This window comes from Ailuropoda melanoleuca, chromosome 3 (genome assembly GCF_002007445.2).
Source record: "Ailuropoda melanoleuca isolate Jingjing chromosome 3, ASM200744v2, whole genome shotgun sequence".
In the NCBI taxonomy this organism is placed as follows: domain Eukaryota; kingdom Metazoa; phylum Chordata; class Mammalia; order Carnivora; family Ursidae; genus Ailuropoda; species Ailuropoda melanoleuca.
The window spans coordinates 105,428,986-105,447,471 of NC_048220.1; the positions used below are offsets into that span (position 1 = coordinate 105,428,986).

The 18,486-nt window shown below is 39.9% G+C and overlaps 2 protein-coding genes across 2 annotated transcripts in view; one reads left to right on the top strand and one right to left on the bottom strand.

Annotated features, from left to right (window-relative positions):
- Positions 1-3,781: 3,781 nt before the first annotated feature.
- On the bottom strand, positions 3,782-11,982 carry LOC100474392 (zinc finger protein 569). Its single transcript, XM_034656863.1, has 5 exons — positions 11,866-11,982; positions 9,564-9,608; positions 8,706-8,832; positions 8,319-8,414; positions 3,782-5,539 (listed from the first exon to the last, which is right to left on the bottom strand). The coding sequence occupies exons 2-5, from the start codon at positions 9,576-9,578 to the stop codon at positions 4,611-4,613; spliced, it is 1,167 nt and encodes a 388-aa protein (XP_034512754.1). The 5' UTR covers positions 9,579-9,608; positions 11,866-11,982; the 3' UTR covers positions 3,782-4,610.
- A 148-nt stretch (positions 11,983-12,130) lies between these two features.
- LOC117795002 (zinc finger protein 300-like) overlaps positions 12,131-18,486 on the top strand; it is a 31,823-nt gene continuing 25,467 nt past the window's right edge. Inside the window, exon 1 of the mRNA XM_034656855.1 lies at positions 12,131-12,369. The gene's annotated coding sequence lies outside the window, so the exon portion shown is untranslated. The remainder of the gene's footprint in view (positions 12,370-18,486) is intronic.

The following is an 18,486-nucleotide window of genomic DNA, read 5'->3' on the forward strand; positions in this document are numbered from 1 at the left end:
ATTATGTATTAGTAGTTTACCTCTTTGCACAGCCAAATAATATTCCATCATATGGATATGCCAGCTTTTCTTTATCACTCCTCAGTTTGTGGACAGTTAGGCTCTTTCCACTTTTTGGTTATGATGAATAATGCTGCTAAGAGCATTTATGTACAATTTTTTGTGTGGGCATATGTTTCCATTTCTTTGGGTAGATATCTAGGAGTGTAAGTCATCTTTTGAGGAACTGTCAGACTATTTTCCAAAGCAGCTGCCTTTTTATAGTTCCATCGGCAAAGATGTATATGAGGGTTCCAATTTCTATACATCCTCTCCTCACTGGAGATGCTCTTGTCCATTTTTTCAATTATGGACGCACTACGGGGTGTGAGATGGTATCTCATTGTGGCTTTGCTTTGTATTTTCCTGGTGGCTAACGGTGTTCAGCATCTTTTCAGCTTATTGGTCACCTGTATATCTTCTCTGGAAAAACATCTATTCAGATCCTTTATCTACTTTTTTTTTTTTTAAGAGAGCACATGCATGATTTGAGTTGGGGGGAAGCAGAGGGAGAGGGAGAGAGAGAATCTTAGGCAGGCTCCATGCCCAATGCAGAGCCTGATGCAGAGCTTGATCTCGCAACCCTGAGATCGTGGCCTGAGCTGAAATCAAGAGTCGGAAGCTTAACCAACTGAGCCACCCGGGCGCCCCTCCTGTATCTACTTTGACATTGGGTTGTTTTCCTTTTCAATGGGAACTCTATATATTCTAGATACAAGTCCCTTATCATCTACATAATTTTCCAAAATTTTGTCCCATATCTATTTGGTTTCTTGACAGTGCCCTCTGACGCACAAAATTTTTTAATTTTGATAATATCCAATTCATCTTTTCTTCTTTTACATTGTTGCTTATGCTTTTGGTGTCAGATTTAAGTATCTATTGTCTTTTTTTTTTAAGATTTTATTGATTTATTTGACAGAGAGACAGACAGTGAGAGAGGGAACACAAGCAGGGAGAGTGGGAGAGGAAGAAGCAGGCTCCCAGTGGAGCATGGAGCCTGATGTGGGGCTCAATCCCAGGATCTGGGATCACACCCTGAGCTGAAGGCAGATGCTTAAAGACTGAGCCACCCAGGCACCCCTAAGTATCTATTGTCTTATGCAAGGTTATGAAGATGCACCATGCGAGCTGTCCCTAGACTGGGGATTATAAGAACTTGATTTCAGAAGCAGCAGTATTCACATTTGTGTTAAAGTTCGTACCTTATATGTTAAAATCGAAGGCAGGTGACTGAGAGTCTTAATAATGAAGAAATTTCAAGGGAAAAGATAAAGGATGTAGCAGTCTTGATCTCCCCACCCACCTCATGCACCTTCCATTCTCCACTTTCAACACCTTCAAACCCTGATCCAGTAAATGCTTCTGACTCTCCTAAGCAACTAATTTTTCCTTTTCCATGCTTCTGGTATGTCAGGGTTTTGAGTTTATTTTATGCTTTCATCAGGCAACCAAGAAGATATTACTATTCTTGTTCTGTGTGTTGTTTCAAAAAAATAAGCCATGTGACTAAAAACTTCTTCTAATCAGTAAATGATAATTTTTTGTTGTTGTTAAATTGTTAGATTATGTGAGCTCTAGTACCACCTGGATCCAAAATTGTGTGACTCTGTTTCCATGGTGCTATGGTTTTAAGATTCTAATCCATTGGTGGTTTAGTTGTCAAGGCAGTTATAGGCAGCCTCACCCTCTTCTCTGGTCTCCTGTGTTTGGGATTTCAGACATGGCTGGTTGGTATTCCCAAGTCAAGTGATACTTTCTTAAAGAAAGTGAACACAGGGCACCTGTGGACCTATGTGACCTACCTCGTAAGGAGAAGACAGCCACAAAAACCATCCTTATGCTCAATAAGGCAGGCAAGTTCCAGTGAGGAGAGAGGACATTGAAAAAGTACCTTGGGTAAGTTTTTTTAGGAAAGAGAAATAGTTCATTGACCACTAGGCTCAGATGCCTTTGCAAAGAAAGATGCGAATATAGATGGAGTGGTCAATATATCCTTACAATACAAGATGGTGACTCTTCAGCCAGTGATCAGTCAGAGGTTGTACTCAAGCCCCTTGGGCCCATAAGGCTTCCACTCCTTGCTCATGGATCTGTGTATGACTTGGGGAATTCCTTCAAGGCTGTCCCATGTCTAACAGTGACTCATGCCTTTCAAGTGCCTGCTCGAGTTGGTCGTTGATATGTGTGTGATACCTAGACACGTGCACAGCCTTCCAGATGGATTATTGTTAACTATGATCTTACAGGGCATTTTTTAAAGCTATTTCCCTGGTTTTTTTTTAAAGGTTTTATTTATTTATTTGAGAGAGAGAGAGACAGCCAGAGAGAAAGGGAACACAAGCAGGGGGAGTGGGAGAGGAAGAAGCAGGCTCCCAGCGGAGCATGGAGCCTGATGTGGGGCTTGATCCCAGAATGCCAGGATCACGCCCTGAGCCGAAGGCAGACGCTTAACGACTGAGCCACCCAGGCGCCCCTCCCTGGTTCTTTTTGTTAAACTTCTGGATGGCCCGCTATTTCATTTGTTGTTCCTTGTTTTATAGAGCTATTAGAATTATAATTGCTTACAACTAAGGTCTCTATTTTCACCAGTGCCTAAGTCATGCATTCCTCCCACTTTGTACCAAATAAAGGCAGTTTGTTCCATGGAGCTGTGGAGCTGCCAGCTTTCCCTTCTAGCCTCTCCCTCCGGACAGATGCCTCATCTATTGAGTCGGAGCAATAGAGGAGGTGGAAGGGGCAGCCTATTCTTCCTGGAGTGACAAATCTATCCTACAAGTGGGGCTGAGGAAACTTCTTGACCTCTCTTGGCATGGAAACTCCAAACTACAAGTGGGATTTTGGAGGAGAAATGGGAGCCCAAGGTCTTTCTGACTCACTCCTTCCAGGATAGAACCTCTGCTTTGTAAGTGGGACCTGGGAGAATGATAGCTTGCTGTCCTTTCATCTTGCCCCCGCACCTGGCATGAAACATCTGCCCTACAAACTAGAGCATGGGGGGGTGGGTGGGATGGGATCAGGGCCCCAGTACTCTTGGCCTTCCTTGCCTCGGGGAGAGCCTCTGCTGTACAAGCAGGAACTAGTTTGGGCACGGAAGCCCCAGTCTTCTCAGCTGCTACTGATTAAAATCAAGCTTCTGCAATATGGAGCCAGAGTAGCAGATGAGGCTCTCCTTTGAGGATATCAAGCTTGAATGAGATTTCAGCCCCTTAATAGGATCTTTTTTTCTGAGTCCCTTTATTTCACTGAAAAGGTTTATCAGGTTGTTGATATTTAAAGTCTTTTAGGGGCACCTGGCTGGCTCAGTTGGTTGAGCATCCAACTCGGTCTCAGCTCAGGTCTTGATCTCATGGTTGTCATTTCAAGCTCTGTGGTTTTTTTTATTTAAAGAAAATAAAGAAAAGATAATGAAAGTTAAGTATTTTAAATACTAAAAAGAGAAAGAATAGTAATGTGTGTATTAGTTTGCCAGGGCTGCCATAACAAAATGCCATAAACTAGCTTAAGAAACAGAAATTTATTTTCTCACACTTCTGGAGGCTGGAAGTCCAAGATCAAGGTGCCAACAGGGTTGGTTTCCTCTGAGCCCACCCTCCTGCTGCCTCTTCACATGGTCTTTCCTCTGTGTACATGCATCCCTGGTGTCCTAATCTCTTCTTGTTATAAGGACACAAGTCAAATTGGAGTAGGGCCAGCCTAATGGTCCCATTTTAACTTCACTGTGCTTTAGAGTCCTTCTCTCCAAATATAGTCACTCTCTGAGGTACTGGGCATTAGGGCTTTAATTAGGGAAGACAATAACAGTTTGTAAGAAGAGGGTAATTTAGTCACCAAAAACAATTATTTAAATCATAATGAATGTTGTAAGAAGCCATGGCTATTTTTTGCTTATTCTCATATATCTATGTCATAGTACATATGAATAACAACACCTTTTCATATTCTTTCATTGATCAAAAATTAGCAGAAGTCATATATACATGTGTGTATACACACACACACGTACTAGCAATCAAAAGGAAAAAAGTTTATTTCACACTTTAGAATTTTTTAATTGAAAGTATAGTTGACTTTTAGTTTTAAATTCTTCTTGAATGACATATTTTCTGTTAAATAGAAGAAAAATAATATTATTCAATGTGGAAGAGCTTGGTAGATGGCATTGTACATGTAATACTTATTTTATATTCATATTTATGTTAACATCATATATACAATTCCAATATATGACTTATGTTATGTTGTGCATAACATATTATAACACAACTAGGAATATAATGCTTTCATACTTTGCCGATTGTCCATGTATGCTTTTCTAATTTTGTTCTAACTAGAACACTTACTAATATTCCAAAGGTCTTTGTAGGCCACAGTGAGCATTTGTCCTTTAACAAGGAGGTGTACTTTCTGTAATATCTTTTAGAAATGCTTTGGCGTCACATCTGGATTATGATTTCTACAAAAACACAGCTGCATACTTTTAAAATATGTTGAATTAAGAGGCTTGACTTCTTGATACATACTAAGATTTGATTTCTACTGAGGCTTTTATTCCCACGTTAGTTTCTCTTTTAAAGAATTTTTTGTTTATGAGTCCTTTTATGTCGACAGAAGGCTGAGCTATGTCTGAAGGCTTTCCCACATTGATTGCATTCATAGGGCTTTTCTCCCGTGTGAGTTCTGTGATGTATAATGAGGTCAGACTTCTCAGAAAAGGCTTTTTTACACTCATTACATTCATAAGGTCTCTCCCCAGTATGGATTTTCTGATGTCTCATAAGGCATGACACTTCGCTGAAAGCTCTCTCACACCTGGTACACACATAAGGCTTCTCTCCCGTGTGTATTCTCTGATGTACAAAGAGGTGTGACTTCATGCTGAAGGCTCTCCCACATTCATCGCACCCATAGGGTTTCTCTCCAGTATGAGTTCTCTGATGAATGTTGAGGTGTGATTTTTGGAAAAAGGCTTTCCCACACTCATCACATTCATAGGGTTTCTCCCCGGTGTGAATTCTCTGATGTTCGATGAGGTGTGACTTATGGGCGAAGGCTTTTCTACATTCAGTACATTCGTAAGGTTTCTCATGAGTATGGATCCTCAGGTGGATAACAAGATTGGATTTCTTGCTGAAGGCCTTCCCACACTCCGTACACACAAAGGGCTTTTCTCCTGTATGAGTTCTCTTATGTATAATGAGGTCTGACTTCTGGAAGAAGGCTTTCCCACATTCGCTACATTCATTCTTTCTTGCATATCTTCTGTTACCACTAAATGAGCCTAAATAATTCAAAGTCCTACCATAGGAGTCATATTTTTGGAGTCTTTGTTTGGAAGAAATAAAGTCCACGCTCAGAGGAAATATATTTCTAAGTGCATTACACTTGTTGCCCTTTTCCTTAGTCACAGTTTCCTGGTCAATGAATGCAACATGCTTCAAAAGTGTTTCTTGGTTCCCTTGGTGTCTTTCCAAGTGGTCATCAAGTTGCCAGACTTCTTCTATAAGGAAGCATAATTAGCTATATGTTTGTGACTATTTCTGCTAATGTATTATGGCTCATAACTTTTCATCCTATTGTGATATTGAAGCTTTACTTTAAGGCCTAGTATCCTTAACAAAAAGAAATACCAAGGCTAAATGGAATCTATACCCCTGAGCTTTGTAAGGAAACCATAACTTTTAAAAAAATTGTATTTGTAGAAACAGAAATAGAGAATATGACAAAGTACACAAATATATCTGGCCATATGCAAATAGGACTTTGCAAACTGGGAAGAAAAATGAAAATAATTACAAGGTGCAATAAAGAGGAACAAAGGAGGACAGCTGTTACGGGGTCAATAGGAAGAGCCCATCCAGAGAATTACAATGACTGGATGAAATGGTGATTAGAGGAAATAAAGGAGAGACTGGATGAGGAACAGAAAGATCTGAGCTGGTGCTTCATCAACTCATTGTTGGGCTGCTCTGGTTTAATCCTCACTTGTCTCTTTGCTTCCAATGTCTTTGAGCTCTTGTCTATTCCTCCAACAACATGAAACTGATTTGACAAAGCCATCAAGCCCACTTGCAAGCAGGAACACCTCTGCAGCCAGTGCTTCAAAAAGCCGTAACAGTAATTCATTCTTATATGGGTGTGAGGCCCAGGAACTCATGTGTCCAGTAAGAGAGAAATAAGCCACAGGATAAGCCAAATACTACCTGCCTCAGCGTTAGATTAACTATCGAATTCTCACTGCTGAGTGTATCCTCTTAGTCTTTAAAAGTTCACAGATACTGCATTAATTATGACTTTTAAATACTCTCCCCACCTTCTCTACCTACCATATATGGAAGAGGAATCACAGTTAAGAACACAGGTACTAACTAAATCCAGATTACCAGAGTTTCAATCCTAGCTCCATTACTAATTAGACATGTGGCACAGGCCAAGTTCCTTGATCTCTTTGGGTCTCAACTTCCCTTTCTATAAAAAGGGATAATAATAGCACTTACCTTATAGTGAGTGTTGTCATGAGAATTAAATGAGTCAATAGATATAAAGTATTCAGACTACTGCCTCACACATAATACATTTTGTCAGTTAGATTCCATTATTATATGTATTATTACTAACAACTATGTGCTTGGCACTTTTGCTTTACATCATGTTTTCCAAATTTCTGGATTCTATTAATGTGGAGATGCTAAGCAGATTTCTCACTCTGTATCTAAAATCTTATCTGCCTTCATTTTCATCTATTTCATAAACCTCTGACAGTACTTGACTACTGGTAAACTTATGCTACCTACATCCAGGGCAATAAAGTCATTCCTTAGCTCAGAATTCAACAACTGTCCTGAACTTCCTAACCCAGTTCCCAACATATAAGCCATCAGTCTTTAAAGAAAGTGAGTAGATTTCCATTCTTTATCCAACCCTGGTTCCTCAGAGGCTAGACAAGACACTTCTCCTAGGATGATACACACATGGCCAAAAAACCCATGAAAATGTGCTCAACATCACTAGTCATTCAGTGCAAATCAAAACCACAGTAAGATACCACTTCATGCCCATTAGGATCACTACTAGATAAACAAAACAAAATAAAACAAAAAATAACAAGCGTTGGTGAGGATGTGGAAAAATTGGAAGCTTTGTGCACTGCTGGTAGGAATGTAAAATTGTGTGGTAGCTGTGGGAAACATCACAGCAATTCCTTAAAAATGTAAACACAGAATTACCACATGGTCCAGCAAATCCACTTCTGGGTGTAAACCTAAAAGAATTCAAAGCAGGGGCTCAACCAGATATTTGTACACCAATGTTCTTAGAAGCTTGGTGGAACACCAGCATTCTTAGAGGGTGGAAACAACTCAAATGTTCATTGCAAGTGAATGGATAATCAAAATGTGGTATATACATACAACAGAGTATTCTTCAGCCCTAAAATGAATCAAATTCTATCACGTGCTACAACATGGATGAACTTTGAAGATATTATACTAAGTAAAATAAATCAGACATAAAAGGACAAATACTGTTTTATTCCAATTATATGAGGTTCCCAGAATAGTCAGATTCATAGCAAAGGAAGTGGAATAGTGGTTAGCAGTAGCTAGTGGGGGAGGTAGAGTGGGGACTTATACTTTAATGGGTACGGACTTTCTGCTGGTGGTGATGAAGGAGCTCTGGAGATGGATGGTGGTGATGGCAGCACGTCAATGTGAATATACTTCATGCCACTTAAAAATAGTAAATTCTATGTTATTGTGTATGTTGCAAAAATTCAAAAAAGGAAAAAAAAACTTCTCAAAGTTCTTAAATGAAATTGATAAGAATCACAGGCAGAATATACCTGGAAGGGAAAATGTCACTCTCTAATAGCCATGCAAAGAAGAGCATTAATGTGAGAAGGTGATATATGGAAATGGCATTCAGGTAAATATGTAACTTATGTGGACCATCTCAGTTATTTTCAAAGGTCCAAGGCCTTTAATAAGAGAATCCTGAAGCATAGTTTTCAAAGATGCTAACCGTTATTGATCTGTGATCTTTTTAAAAAAATTCTTTTAAATTCCAGTTGAGTTAACATATAGTGTTATATTAGTTTCAGGTGTACAATATAGTGATACAACAGTTTCATGTGTTACCCAGTGTTCATCATGACAAGTATTCTCTTAATCCCCTTCACCTATTTCACCCATCCTCCCACTACCTTCCCTCTGGTAACCATTAGATCAACTGTGATCTTAATTTCATTCGCTTCCATCCACAGAGCCCTTTACCTAACTCACCTGCATAGCTCCAACTTGGGATTTCTCTCTCTACCATCCATGGTTCTTCACCTTGTTCCAACTTGCAGATCACAGATGGCTTTGTGGTTTGATATCCTGTCAATGGGAAATGATATGGGATTTGGACCTAGCCACCGGGGCTTCAGGTTCTTTGAACTCTGAACTTCATCAGGGACTGCCTGATGAAGGTGCCCATTTGTACCTGAAAAAGAGAGATCTTTAAACAAACTTGTAGCCATACCTCCCAAAGACTGTCAATTTTAAATCTACTAAGACTCAGAGCCATACCAGTGAAAGGACTTCAAAGGGCTGACTATTGGGAGTAACTGAAAAAGGAAAAGTTGTTAACTGGGTACACGCCAATCAGCACTGGGAAGCGGTCCTCACCCACAGAGATGAGGTTGATATAGTTCTCCAGCATCACATCCCTGTATAGATCCCTCTGGGGAAGGTCCAGATACTGCCACTCCTCCTGGGTGAAATCCACAGCCACGTCCTTGAATGATACTGGTCCCTGCAACAACACATTCCTATTCCAACTAAAGTCATCGGTATTGCACAAAACGGAAAAAAAAGCACGGCAACTTGCTTAAAGCATATTCATTATTTGATAATCTAGCCCCATTTGATTTTGGGTGATATTATACTAATTTGGTCTCATTCTGTTTCTCTAGCACTAAGCTTTGATGCCCATTTGTCTAGTTTTATGTTCCATTTTATGGGCAACAAAAAAAATCATATTTGAAATACTTTATACTGTGTGTTCATTACTCATTAGGCCATTCATTCATTAAGTCACTAAGCAAACATTTACTGAACATCTCATACATGTCCAGAACTGATTGTCCTAGATGCAAAGGACCAAATATCAGAATCTGATCCAATTTGCCGAAGCACAGAATAGATACTCACTTGGTATCAAGTTATACAAAGAGAAGAAGGCACTGTTTGAAATGCTCTTGATCAGTTTTTTTTTCCAACAAAGAAATAAAATATTTTAATTTTCCATGTTTCAAATTAACAATGTACTGAATATTTGTTTTACTATTTTTCATTTTCCTATACATGTGTGACCAAAAGTAAGAGGATTTAATGTTTTAACCAAAAATTTTAAAGGTCACAGAACAACCATACCAATATAAAAAATCCCATTGATTACTAAGATTGCTTTGCATGATTTTAGATCACATGGTATTTTTACAGTCCTCCACTACTGTTCCTATATAATGGAACAAACTAACTCACCTGGAACTTGGTCATTTTCTGCAGCCTTTGCGTGAAGACAGAAATCTATGAAGAGAGAGGCAGGGGAAGAGGTGGAGCTGTGAGAGACCAGGTATGACTTGAAGATCCCAGAATCACTAGTGTAACAAAGCCACCCACAGGTGCCTCAACAATTCGGCTGATGAAGCCACTCTGTGGGAGAATGTCCCCTGGGCCCTCCAGAACTCATCGTGAGAAAAACCACAGATTTACACTAAGATTTAGCTGCAAGAATATCTGTTGCAGCACTTTTTAACATACTGAAAAGTTGGAACAAATTAAGGAACTGGTAAAACAAACAGATATATACTCCAAAGATAAAGTAATATACAGTTGTCAAAAATGATGTTGCCAAATATTTATCAATATGTAATGGTAGTTGGTACACATCCTTCTCTGACGATTTAGTCACGCCTTCTATGGATTCTAACCAAGGCCATAGGAACACAGACAGGTTAGAGTCTGAAGGTAGAATGTACCAGCAACAGGTTCTCAGTGGGACCCAGGAACTGCGGAAGAGACACCAACAGACCCTGGAAATACAATGTCCACATGGTGAGATTCGTGCAACAGTCTTTCTGGAATCTTTCTCAGGGGAGCTGAGGTGCAGATCCCTGTATAATAAGCTAAGGGGGAGCAGAGGTCAGTTAAATGCCAAATTTGAGGTTGGGAGACATTTAAGAGTAGGGGATTTGGAGGACAATACTTGGGCTTGAATTTACCTGCCGGCTATTTGACTTGGGGCAAGTCAATTAATTTCATCTCTCCAGCCTCAGTAAAATTAGAAATAATATCTGTGTTATATCAGCGATTAAGGTAACAAACATATTTTGATTAAGATAACAAACATATTTTACAAAACAACCTGATGTTAATGTGTGTGTGTGTGTGTGTGTGTGTGTCCATCCATACTGAATTCCCTCTACCCAACACGCTCTTCTATTTTTTTTTAAGATTTGTTTGTTTATTTGAGAGAGAGAGAGATAGAGAGAGAGAGAGAGGGGAAAGGGCAGAGGGAGATGAAGAGAATCTCAAGCACACCTCCAGCTGAGCACAGAGCTGGATGCAGGGCTCCATCTCATGACCCTGAGATCATGATCTGAGCAGAAACCAAGAGTCAGATGCTCAACCAGGCTGAGTCTCCCAGGCGCCCCCGCTCTTCTATTTCTTCAAGTGTTTGCTCAGAAATCACTAAGGAGGCCTCCGCTGTCTACCTAATTTAGACTTAATCCCCTCCATCTCCCTTACCCTGATCTACCTTTTCTGTGTGTGTAAGTTCTAATATCTAATTTACTATCTAATATACTATATGATTATGCTTACCGTTAAATGACAGTCTCTACTTCCAAAAACTAAAATTTCATAAAGGCATGGATTTTTGTCTGCTTGATTCAGTACTGTGTGTTTAGTACTGTATCCCCAGCACTAGAGACAGGGTCTGGTTCATGGATGCCCAATAGTCATTTTAAAAAACACAATTATATGTAGTAAATTTCATAGAACAATCCTTATCACAAGGGAATACATATGTGCTATTTTACAGTATTTTATCTATTTTTTTTAAAAATGCCCACATACAAGAGTACATACTGTAGGATTTCATTTGTATGATGTTCTGCAAAGGCAAAATTAACCTATAGAAATAGAAATCGGAAAACTGGTTGGTTCCTAAGAAGGTGGGGGAAGGGGTTGACTAAAAAGGAGAACTTTCTGGGACACTAAAACATTCCGTATTTTGAAGGGGGGTGCTAGTTACACGGGTGCATCAACAAATTTTACACTTTTGTTCTCTGTAAATTATATGCAAAACATTCTGTGTAAATTATATCCGACCTAAAAGTACTGGCAAATAAAAATACTAGTCTTGGCTCACTAAACAGATTTCACCACCCATACTCACTACTGGGTTGCAGCCGATGGTTTGAAAAGCTGACTTACAGGGTTGCTGTAGGGTTAAAGGTTAGATGCCTTTGGAAAAGCAGGTAGCACTCCACCTGGAACATATCAGACCTTCATTAAAGCTTGGTTCTCTTTCTATACCCCGGAGGGCGCTCCTCCCCTTGGTGTCCACCACTTGGCGCGCACTGGCACCAGGCTCGACACCTGCAGCGCGACACCAGCAAGAACGTAGTCCCGGGATCCCGCCTGTCCCGGGCTCACGGACCCAAGTTGAGGGTCACTGTAGCTTTTGACACTACCCCGATCCACGCCTACCTCAAAGTCCTGCTGAACCCTATTGTTCTTCCCCCACCTCCCCGAGCCCGCGGCCACTTCCTTGGCGCACCTCCAGCCGGGACCAAGACCAACCAAGAGCGGTGCTTAGCGCCTGCGGACTCGCCCCCTCCCCCGGGGCACCGCAGTGAGGACACAGAGGGCACACATGCGCGGAAGAGAGCGCCGCGCTCGCGGGGCTTACAGGAGCCGGTTCCCTTCCACTGCAAAATACATCTCCCAGAATGCCTGCTCCGCGGCGCGGCACATACGCAGCGAGAGGCCGGGCGCGCGTAGGGCGACCGGGCGCGGTGCACCTGACGCCGGCACTGCGCTCACTCCCTCCCACCCTCCACCAGGCCCCCTTCGTCTCCAAACCCATCCTCCAAAAAGACCCAGAAGGAGGGACTAACGCGCGCACAGAGCCACGAGCTAGCGATAGCGACAAGACCTACAACGTTTCAGGAATTCTACCACGCTTCACTAACGGTTTGAGAACTTACCTCTGGAATTTGAGTTTCAGCTCAAAGCCTTTCGAATTTTTGTGGTCAGCTTTTCTGCTTGTCCGAATGGACCTGTGAGTATAACGTTTTGACCAAGGGGAAACACCTCTCAGAGATTTCACTAAAATGCCTGTAAATCAAAGCTAACAATGGCATACTTTCTAAGAATACACGCAAATTAATTTCGATTACACAGATATGAAGACCAATAGCTAACTTGTTTCAGTGATAGTAAAAAGAGAAAAACTTGAAAAAACCTAGAGACGGTTTTCCTCCACAGGGCAGTTCGATGCTGTGAAGGTGCTGTTGCTCCAGATTGATGTAGTGCAAATTAATTAGTGTCCTGATAGTATCCATATTTCTAGGGAAACTGGTTATTTGGAAAAAAAATTAATTTTGGATGATCACCTTCCATGTTGTGCCAGTTTCCATATGGCTTAAAAGTTACAACAAAAAGAAATACCTAATAGCTTTTACATGGAATAAAGAATATGGCTGGCAAAATAAAGATTTTTTTTCTTGGTTGCTGAAAGGTAGCCTCTAGATCCTTGGAATTTCCCCACTAATGTCCCTGGTGGGCCTGATAATTAATCCTACCTAGATGATTCATGGTGGGTCCCTGGATAGTTGACACCAAGGAGATGACTCAGGGTAGGGGCTGGCCACTCCACGAAGACCATGTGACTAGAGAGTTGGGGTTTTGAATCACAAGATATCATTTGGAACACTTCTTGACCTCTGGGGAGTGAAGCAGGGTTGGAGCTTGAGTTCAGCTTGAAGGCGAGTGATTCAATCATTTGTGCCTAGGTAATGAGACCCCAATAAAAACTCTGGACCTCAAGCTCAAGTGAACTTTCCTGGTTGGCAATAGGGTATGACATACTGAGTCGACACAGAGAGGACAACAGATGTTTCACTTTTGTAACCTTTTCGTATCTTACACTATGAGTCTCTCCCTTTGGCTAGTTCTCATTCATATCCTAATGCTATAATAAAATGTAATCATAAGTATAGTGATTTCCTGAGTTCTGTGAGTCATTGACGTTAATTATCAAAATACCAAAGGGGATACTGGGAACCCCTGGATTTTTAGCCCACTAGCCAGAGTGGCCCAGAGGGTGGCCTGAGAACTCCTGGGTTTCTGGCTGGTGACTGAAGTGAGGGCAGTCTTATGGAGAACTGTGCCCTTAACCTGTGACATTTGGCCCGATTCCAGCTAGTTGGTGTCAGAAATCACTGAGACTATGTATTATGCATGATTCTAGGTGCTTTGAATGTATTAACTAATTTAATACTCCCTAACAACTCTTTGAAGCAGATTCTATTATTAACTTCATTTTAGGCATAAAGGAATTGAGACACACAGATTAATCCACTTACTGGGGGACACACAGCTAGTTAGTGGGAGAGCAAGGCAGAATGGCTGTAGACCATGGGTTATAAACTGCCACTCTCATGCCATGTCAGCCAGCTGCCTGTTTTTGCACTCTCTGTGACCATAGAATGTTTTTTACATTTGTAAATGACTGGAAAAAAATTAAAAGAAGAGTTGTGTTTGGGTCTTAGTTTATAAAATTGACTGCATGATGACACAGAGAGGTCAGTGTCATTGAAAGAAAAGTTCAATATTACTCAAAGCTGCCCTAGAAATGGGAGGCGGGGTCAAAACTTCTGGGTCCCAATTCCACTGAGAGGGTTCCCCACACCAACAATAAGCAATTCTCTGACATCAGCCAGGTGCCCTACAATTTAACTCAATTCTGCCACATCTCTTGGGAGATAGCATCAGATCCCACAGATTAAGGGTTCAGTCCTACAAGATTGACACCCCTCCCCACTTCAGACCCTAGCCACAAGCCCGGGTCATTATACGATTCTGACTCACCAGCTGCCAAATGGAGGTTCCCAGGCCACCTCCTTAAACTGCAAGTCTAGCTGTTACTTGTAGTTCTGACTGACTGGCTATAAATCAGAGGTTCCCACCACCCCTTCCATTGGGTTCAATTAATTTGATAGAACCACTCATAGAACTCAGACATTTTACTTACTAGATTACTGATTTATTATGAAAATATATGACTCAGGAACAGCTAAGTGGAAGACATATGGAGGGCAGGTATGGGGAAAGGGTGTGGAACTTCCATGCTCTCTGAACAGGCCACACTCCCCACTTCCCCACACGTTCACCAACCTGGAAGCTCTTCAAACCCTGTCCTTTTGGGTTTTTATGGAGGCTTCATTACATAGGCATGTTTGATTAAATCACTGGCCATTGGTTATTGATTCAACTTCCAGCCCTTATCCCATCCCTGAAGATCAGGGGGTGGGACCGAAAGTTTCACCCCTGTATTCTTGGTTGTTTGCCCCAGCAACCAGCCACCATCTTTAGGTGCTTTCCACAAGTCACATCAGTAATGTAAACCTAGTTGTGGTGGGAAAGGGCTATTCTGAATCATGAGACACCCATTTCACCTTTGTGGTTCTAAAGCAATTTCAGAAACCGAGGGCAGGAAACCAAAAGGATGACAAAAGATGCTCTCATTGTTCTTATCCCTCAGGAAATTCCAAGGGTTTTGGAAGCTGTGAACCAGGAACCATTGACAATGACCAAATATATATGAGAAATACATTTTGGTCATCTGAGTGACCAAATATGTTTTTCTTATAGATTACAGTATCACATAGGGACACAGGGAGAAGCAGCAGTGTTAGGAGGCAGGAGTAAAGGCATAGGCTCCTTTTTTTTTTTTTTTTTTAAGATATGAGTGCTTTATTTTTTATTTATAATTCTAGTATAGTTAACATACAGTGTTATGTTAGTTTCATGTGTATAATATGGTGATTCAACAATTCCATACATCACTAAGTGCTGGTCATGACAAATGCACTACAGACCACAGCCTTTACTGGCATTTTCATGAGAAATGATAGGCAGAGCAGAGTAGACAGTTTAGGACTGGCTGGTTTGCGTAATACTGATGGGCTTTGGGACATTGGGATTGTCCTTAATTTTCTATTACCTGGCCCTGGATTGATTTAGGGCAGGGGAATATTAGCTTGGTGTGTGACTGTTAGATAAAGGAGGTGGTTAGGAGTATGGACTTGGGATTGGCTGGTTTACCTATGAGAGGAGTGCTATCAGGCAAGTTATCACAATAGGAATTAACTAGTTCTGGGAGATTCTCCAGCAAGCAATGACCCCCATCACAGGAGGTCAAAACATCATAACATAGAGAAAATTAAAAATATGGTTAATATAAAATATTATCTCAAGATACATGAACATTATGTGAAATTCTAATTTTAGTGTATATAAATAAAGTTTTATTGGAACATAACATTTATTTATTTATTATTGTCTATGGCTGCTGTTACTCTACAACAATGGAGTTGACTTATGAGAGAAGCCATATGACCCGCAAAACCTAAATTGTTTCCTATTTGGCTTTTTACTAAAAAAAATTGTCAACCTCTGCTCTATAGTAAATGTCCTTAGTCTGTATGAAATACTGCATAAAAAATGAAAATGTAAAATTATAAACATTTTAAAAATTTAAAGCTATATTTACTAAATCTTTGGGTGGGGAAACTCTTTAACATGTTACTATAAGGAAAAAATAGATTTAATTATGGAAAATACTAAAACTTTCTATGGTAAAAAACAATTATAAAGGTACTTCCACTTCTAGGCAGATGGAATAGATACAGTTTTCCCTATTCCTTCTGCTAAGGAAGAGCTCAGAATTCTATACATCTTCTGGGACTGCATTGTTTTCTGGCTTTCATAGTTTCTATTGAAAAATCAATTGACAGTCTTAGTCTATAAAGGGAACATGTCTGTTTTCCTCTGACTACTTTTAAGATTTTCAGCCTTTTTTTTTTTTAAAGAACATCTTTACTGAGTTATAATTCACCCATTCCAAGTGTGTAGTTTAGTGCCTTCTAGTATAGTCACAGATACATGCAACCATTCCCACCCTCAACTTTGTAACATCGGTATCACTTCAAAAAGAAACCCTGAACCCTTTAGCTATCACTCCACTATTCACATCCCCAGCCCTAAGCAACCACTAGTCTACTTTCAGTCTCTATAGATTTGTCTATTTATATTTTCATTTAAATGGAATCATATAGCATGTATTCTTTCATGATTGGCTTCTTTCACTTAATATATTCAAGGTTCACCCATATTGCAGCATTTATCAGTGCTTCATTCTTTTTTATGACTAAATAATCTTCAGTTGTATGTATGTACCATGTTTTCTTTATCCATTCATCACTTGGACATTTGACTTGTTTGTACCTTTAAAAAAAAAGATTTATTTATTTATTTTAGAGAGAGACAGCACAAGGTGGGGGGGGGGCAGAGGGAGAGGGAGAGAGAAACTCCAGCAGACTCCATGCCCAGCATAGAGCCTGAGGCAGGGCTTGATCTCATGACTCTGAAATCACTACCTAAGCTGAAACCAAGAGTCAGACGCTCAACCCACAGCGCCACCCAGGTGCCCGTTTGTACCTTTTGACTTTGATTAATTATGTAAACAGTGTATACATTTTGGTGTGGATATACCACTGTCAATTGTTTTGGGTAGGTTCCTGGCAGTGGAATTACTAAGTCAAATAGTACCTCTAAGTTTAACCATTTGAGGAACTGCCAAGTTTTTTCCAAAGTGGCGACACCATTTTACATTCCCACTGGCAGTGTATGAGGGTTCTGATTTCACCACATCATCACTGACATTTGTTATTATTTGACTTTTTGATGCTAGCCATCCTAGTGGGTGTGAAGTGGTATCTCAATGTGGTTTTGACTTGCATTTCACTGATGACTAATAATGTCAAGCATTTTTCATGTGTTTGTTGGCTATTTGCATATAGTGTAAGGTAAGGGTCCAATTTCATTCTTTGTCATGTGCCTAGCAAATTTTCCCAGGACCCTTTGTTGAAAGAACAGTCCTTTCCTCATTGAATGGCCTTGCCACCCATGTCAAAAACCACTTGAATATAGGTGTATGGGTTTATTTCTGGACTCTCCATTCTATTCTCTTGATCTATATGTCTACCCATATGCTAGTACCACATTATTTTGATTACCATGATTTTGTAGTAATTTTTGGAATCAGGAAGTGTAGGCCCTCCAGCTTTGTTTTTTTCAAGGTTGTTTTAGCTATTCTGGGTCTCTCGCGATTCCGTGTGCATTTAAGGATCATCTTTTCCATTTCTGCGAAAGAAGCCACTGAATTTTGATAGGAATTTCATTGAATCTGTAGATGCCTTTGGGGAATATTGCATCTTAAAAATATCAAGTTTTCCAATCAATGATTGCATTCCTTGTGCTTAGGTCTTTAATTTTTTTCAACAATGTTTTTGTAGTTTTCAACGTAGAAGTGTTGTACTTGTTTGGTTTAATTTATTCCTTGGTATTTTATTCCTTTGGAAACTATTATAGAGTTGCTAACTTAATGTCCTTTTTGAATTGCTCATTGATATTGTATAGAAATACCACTTTGTATGCTGATCTTGTGTCCTGCGAATTTAATGAATTCCTTTATTCCTTTATGAATTCCTTAATAGTTCGTGTGTGAGGCAGGAGGGGATTTTTTTTTTTTTTTACTAAGATTGCATTACCTGTGAATAGATACAGTTTTGCATCTCTCTAATTTGGATGCACTTTATTTCTTTTTCTTGGTTAATTTCCTGGCTGGAATTTCAACATAATGTTGAATAAAGTGCTGAAAGAAAGTATTCTTGTTCTGTATTTGATCCTAAAGGAAAAACTTTTAGCCTTTTACTGCTGAATATGATGTTATCTGTGAGTTATTCATAAGTGAACATTATCATGTTTAGCAAGTTTCTTTCCGCTCCTAGTTTGTTGTGTTTTCAGCATGAAAGGGTATTGGACTTTGTAAAATACTTTTTCTGCATTAATTGAGATGATGAGATGATCATGATTTCATCCCCCTTGATTCTTAATGTACATTGATAGATGTTTTAATGATGAACCACTCTTTTAGTTCTAGGATAAATCCCACTTGTTTATAGTGTATAACCCTTTTAATATTCTATATTTGGTTTGATAACATTTTGTTGAGGGTTTTTGTTATATATATTCATAAGAGATATGGGTTTGTAGTTTTCTTGTGATGTCTGTGGCTTTTGTATCACTTCACATCCACTAGGCTGGATAGCAT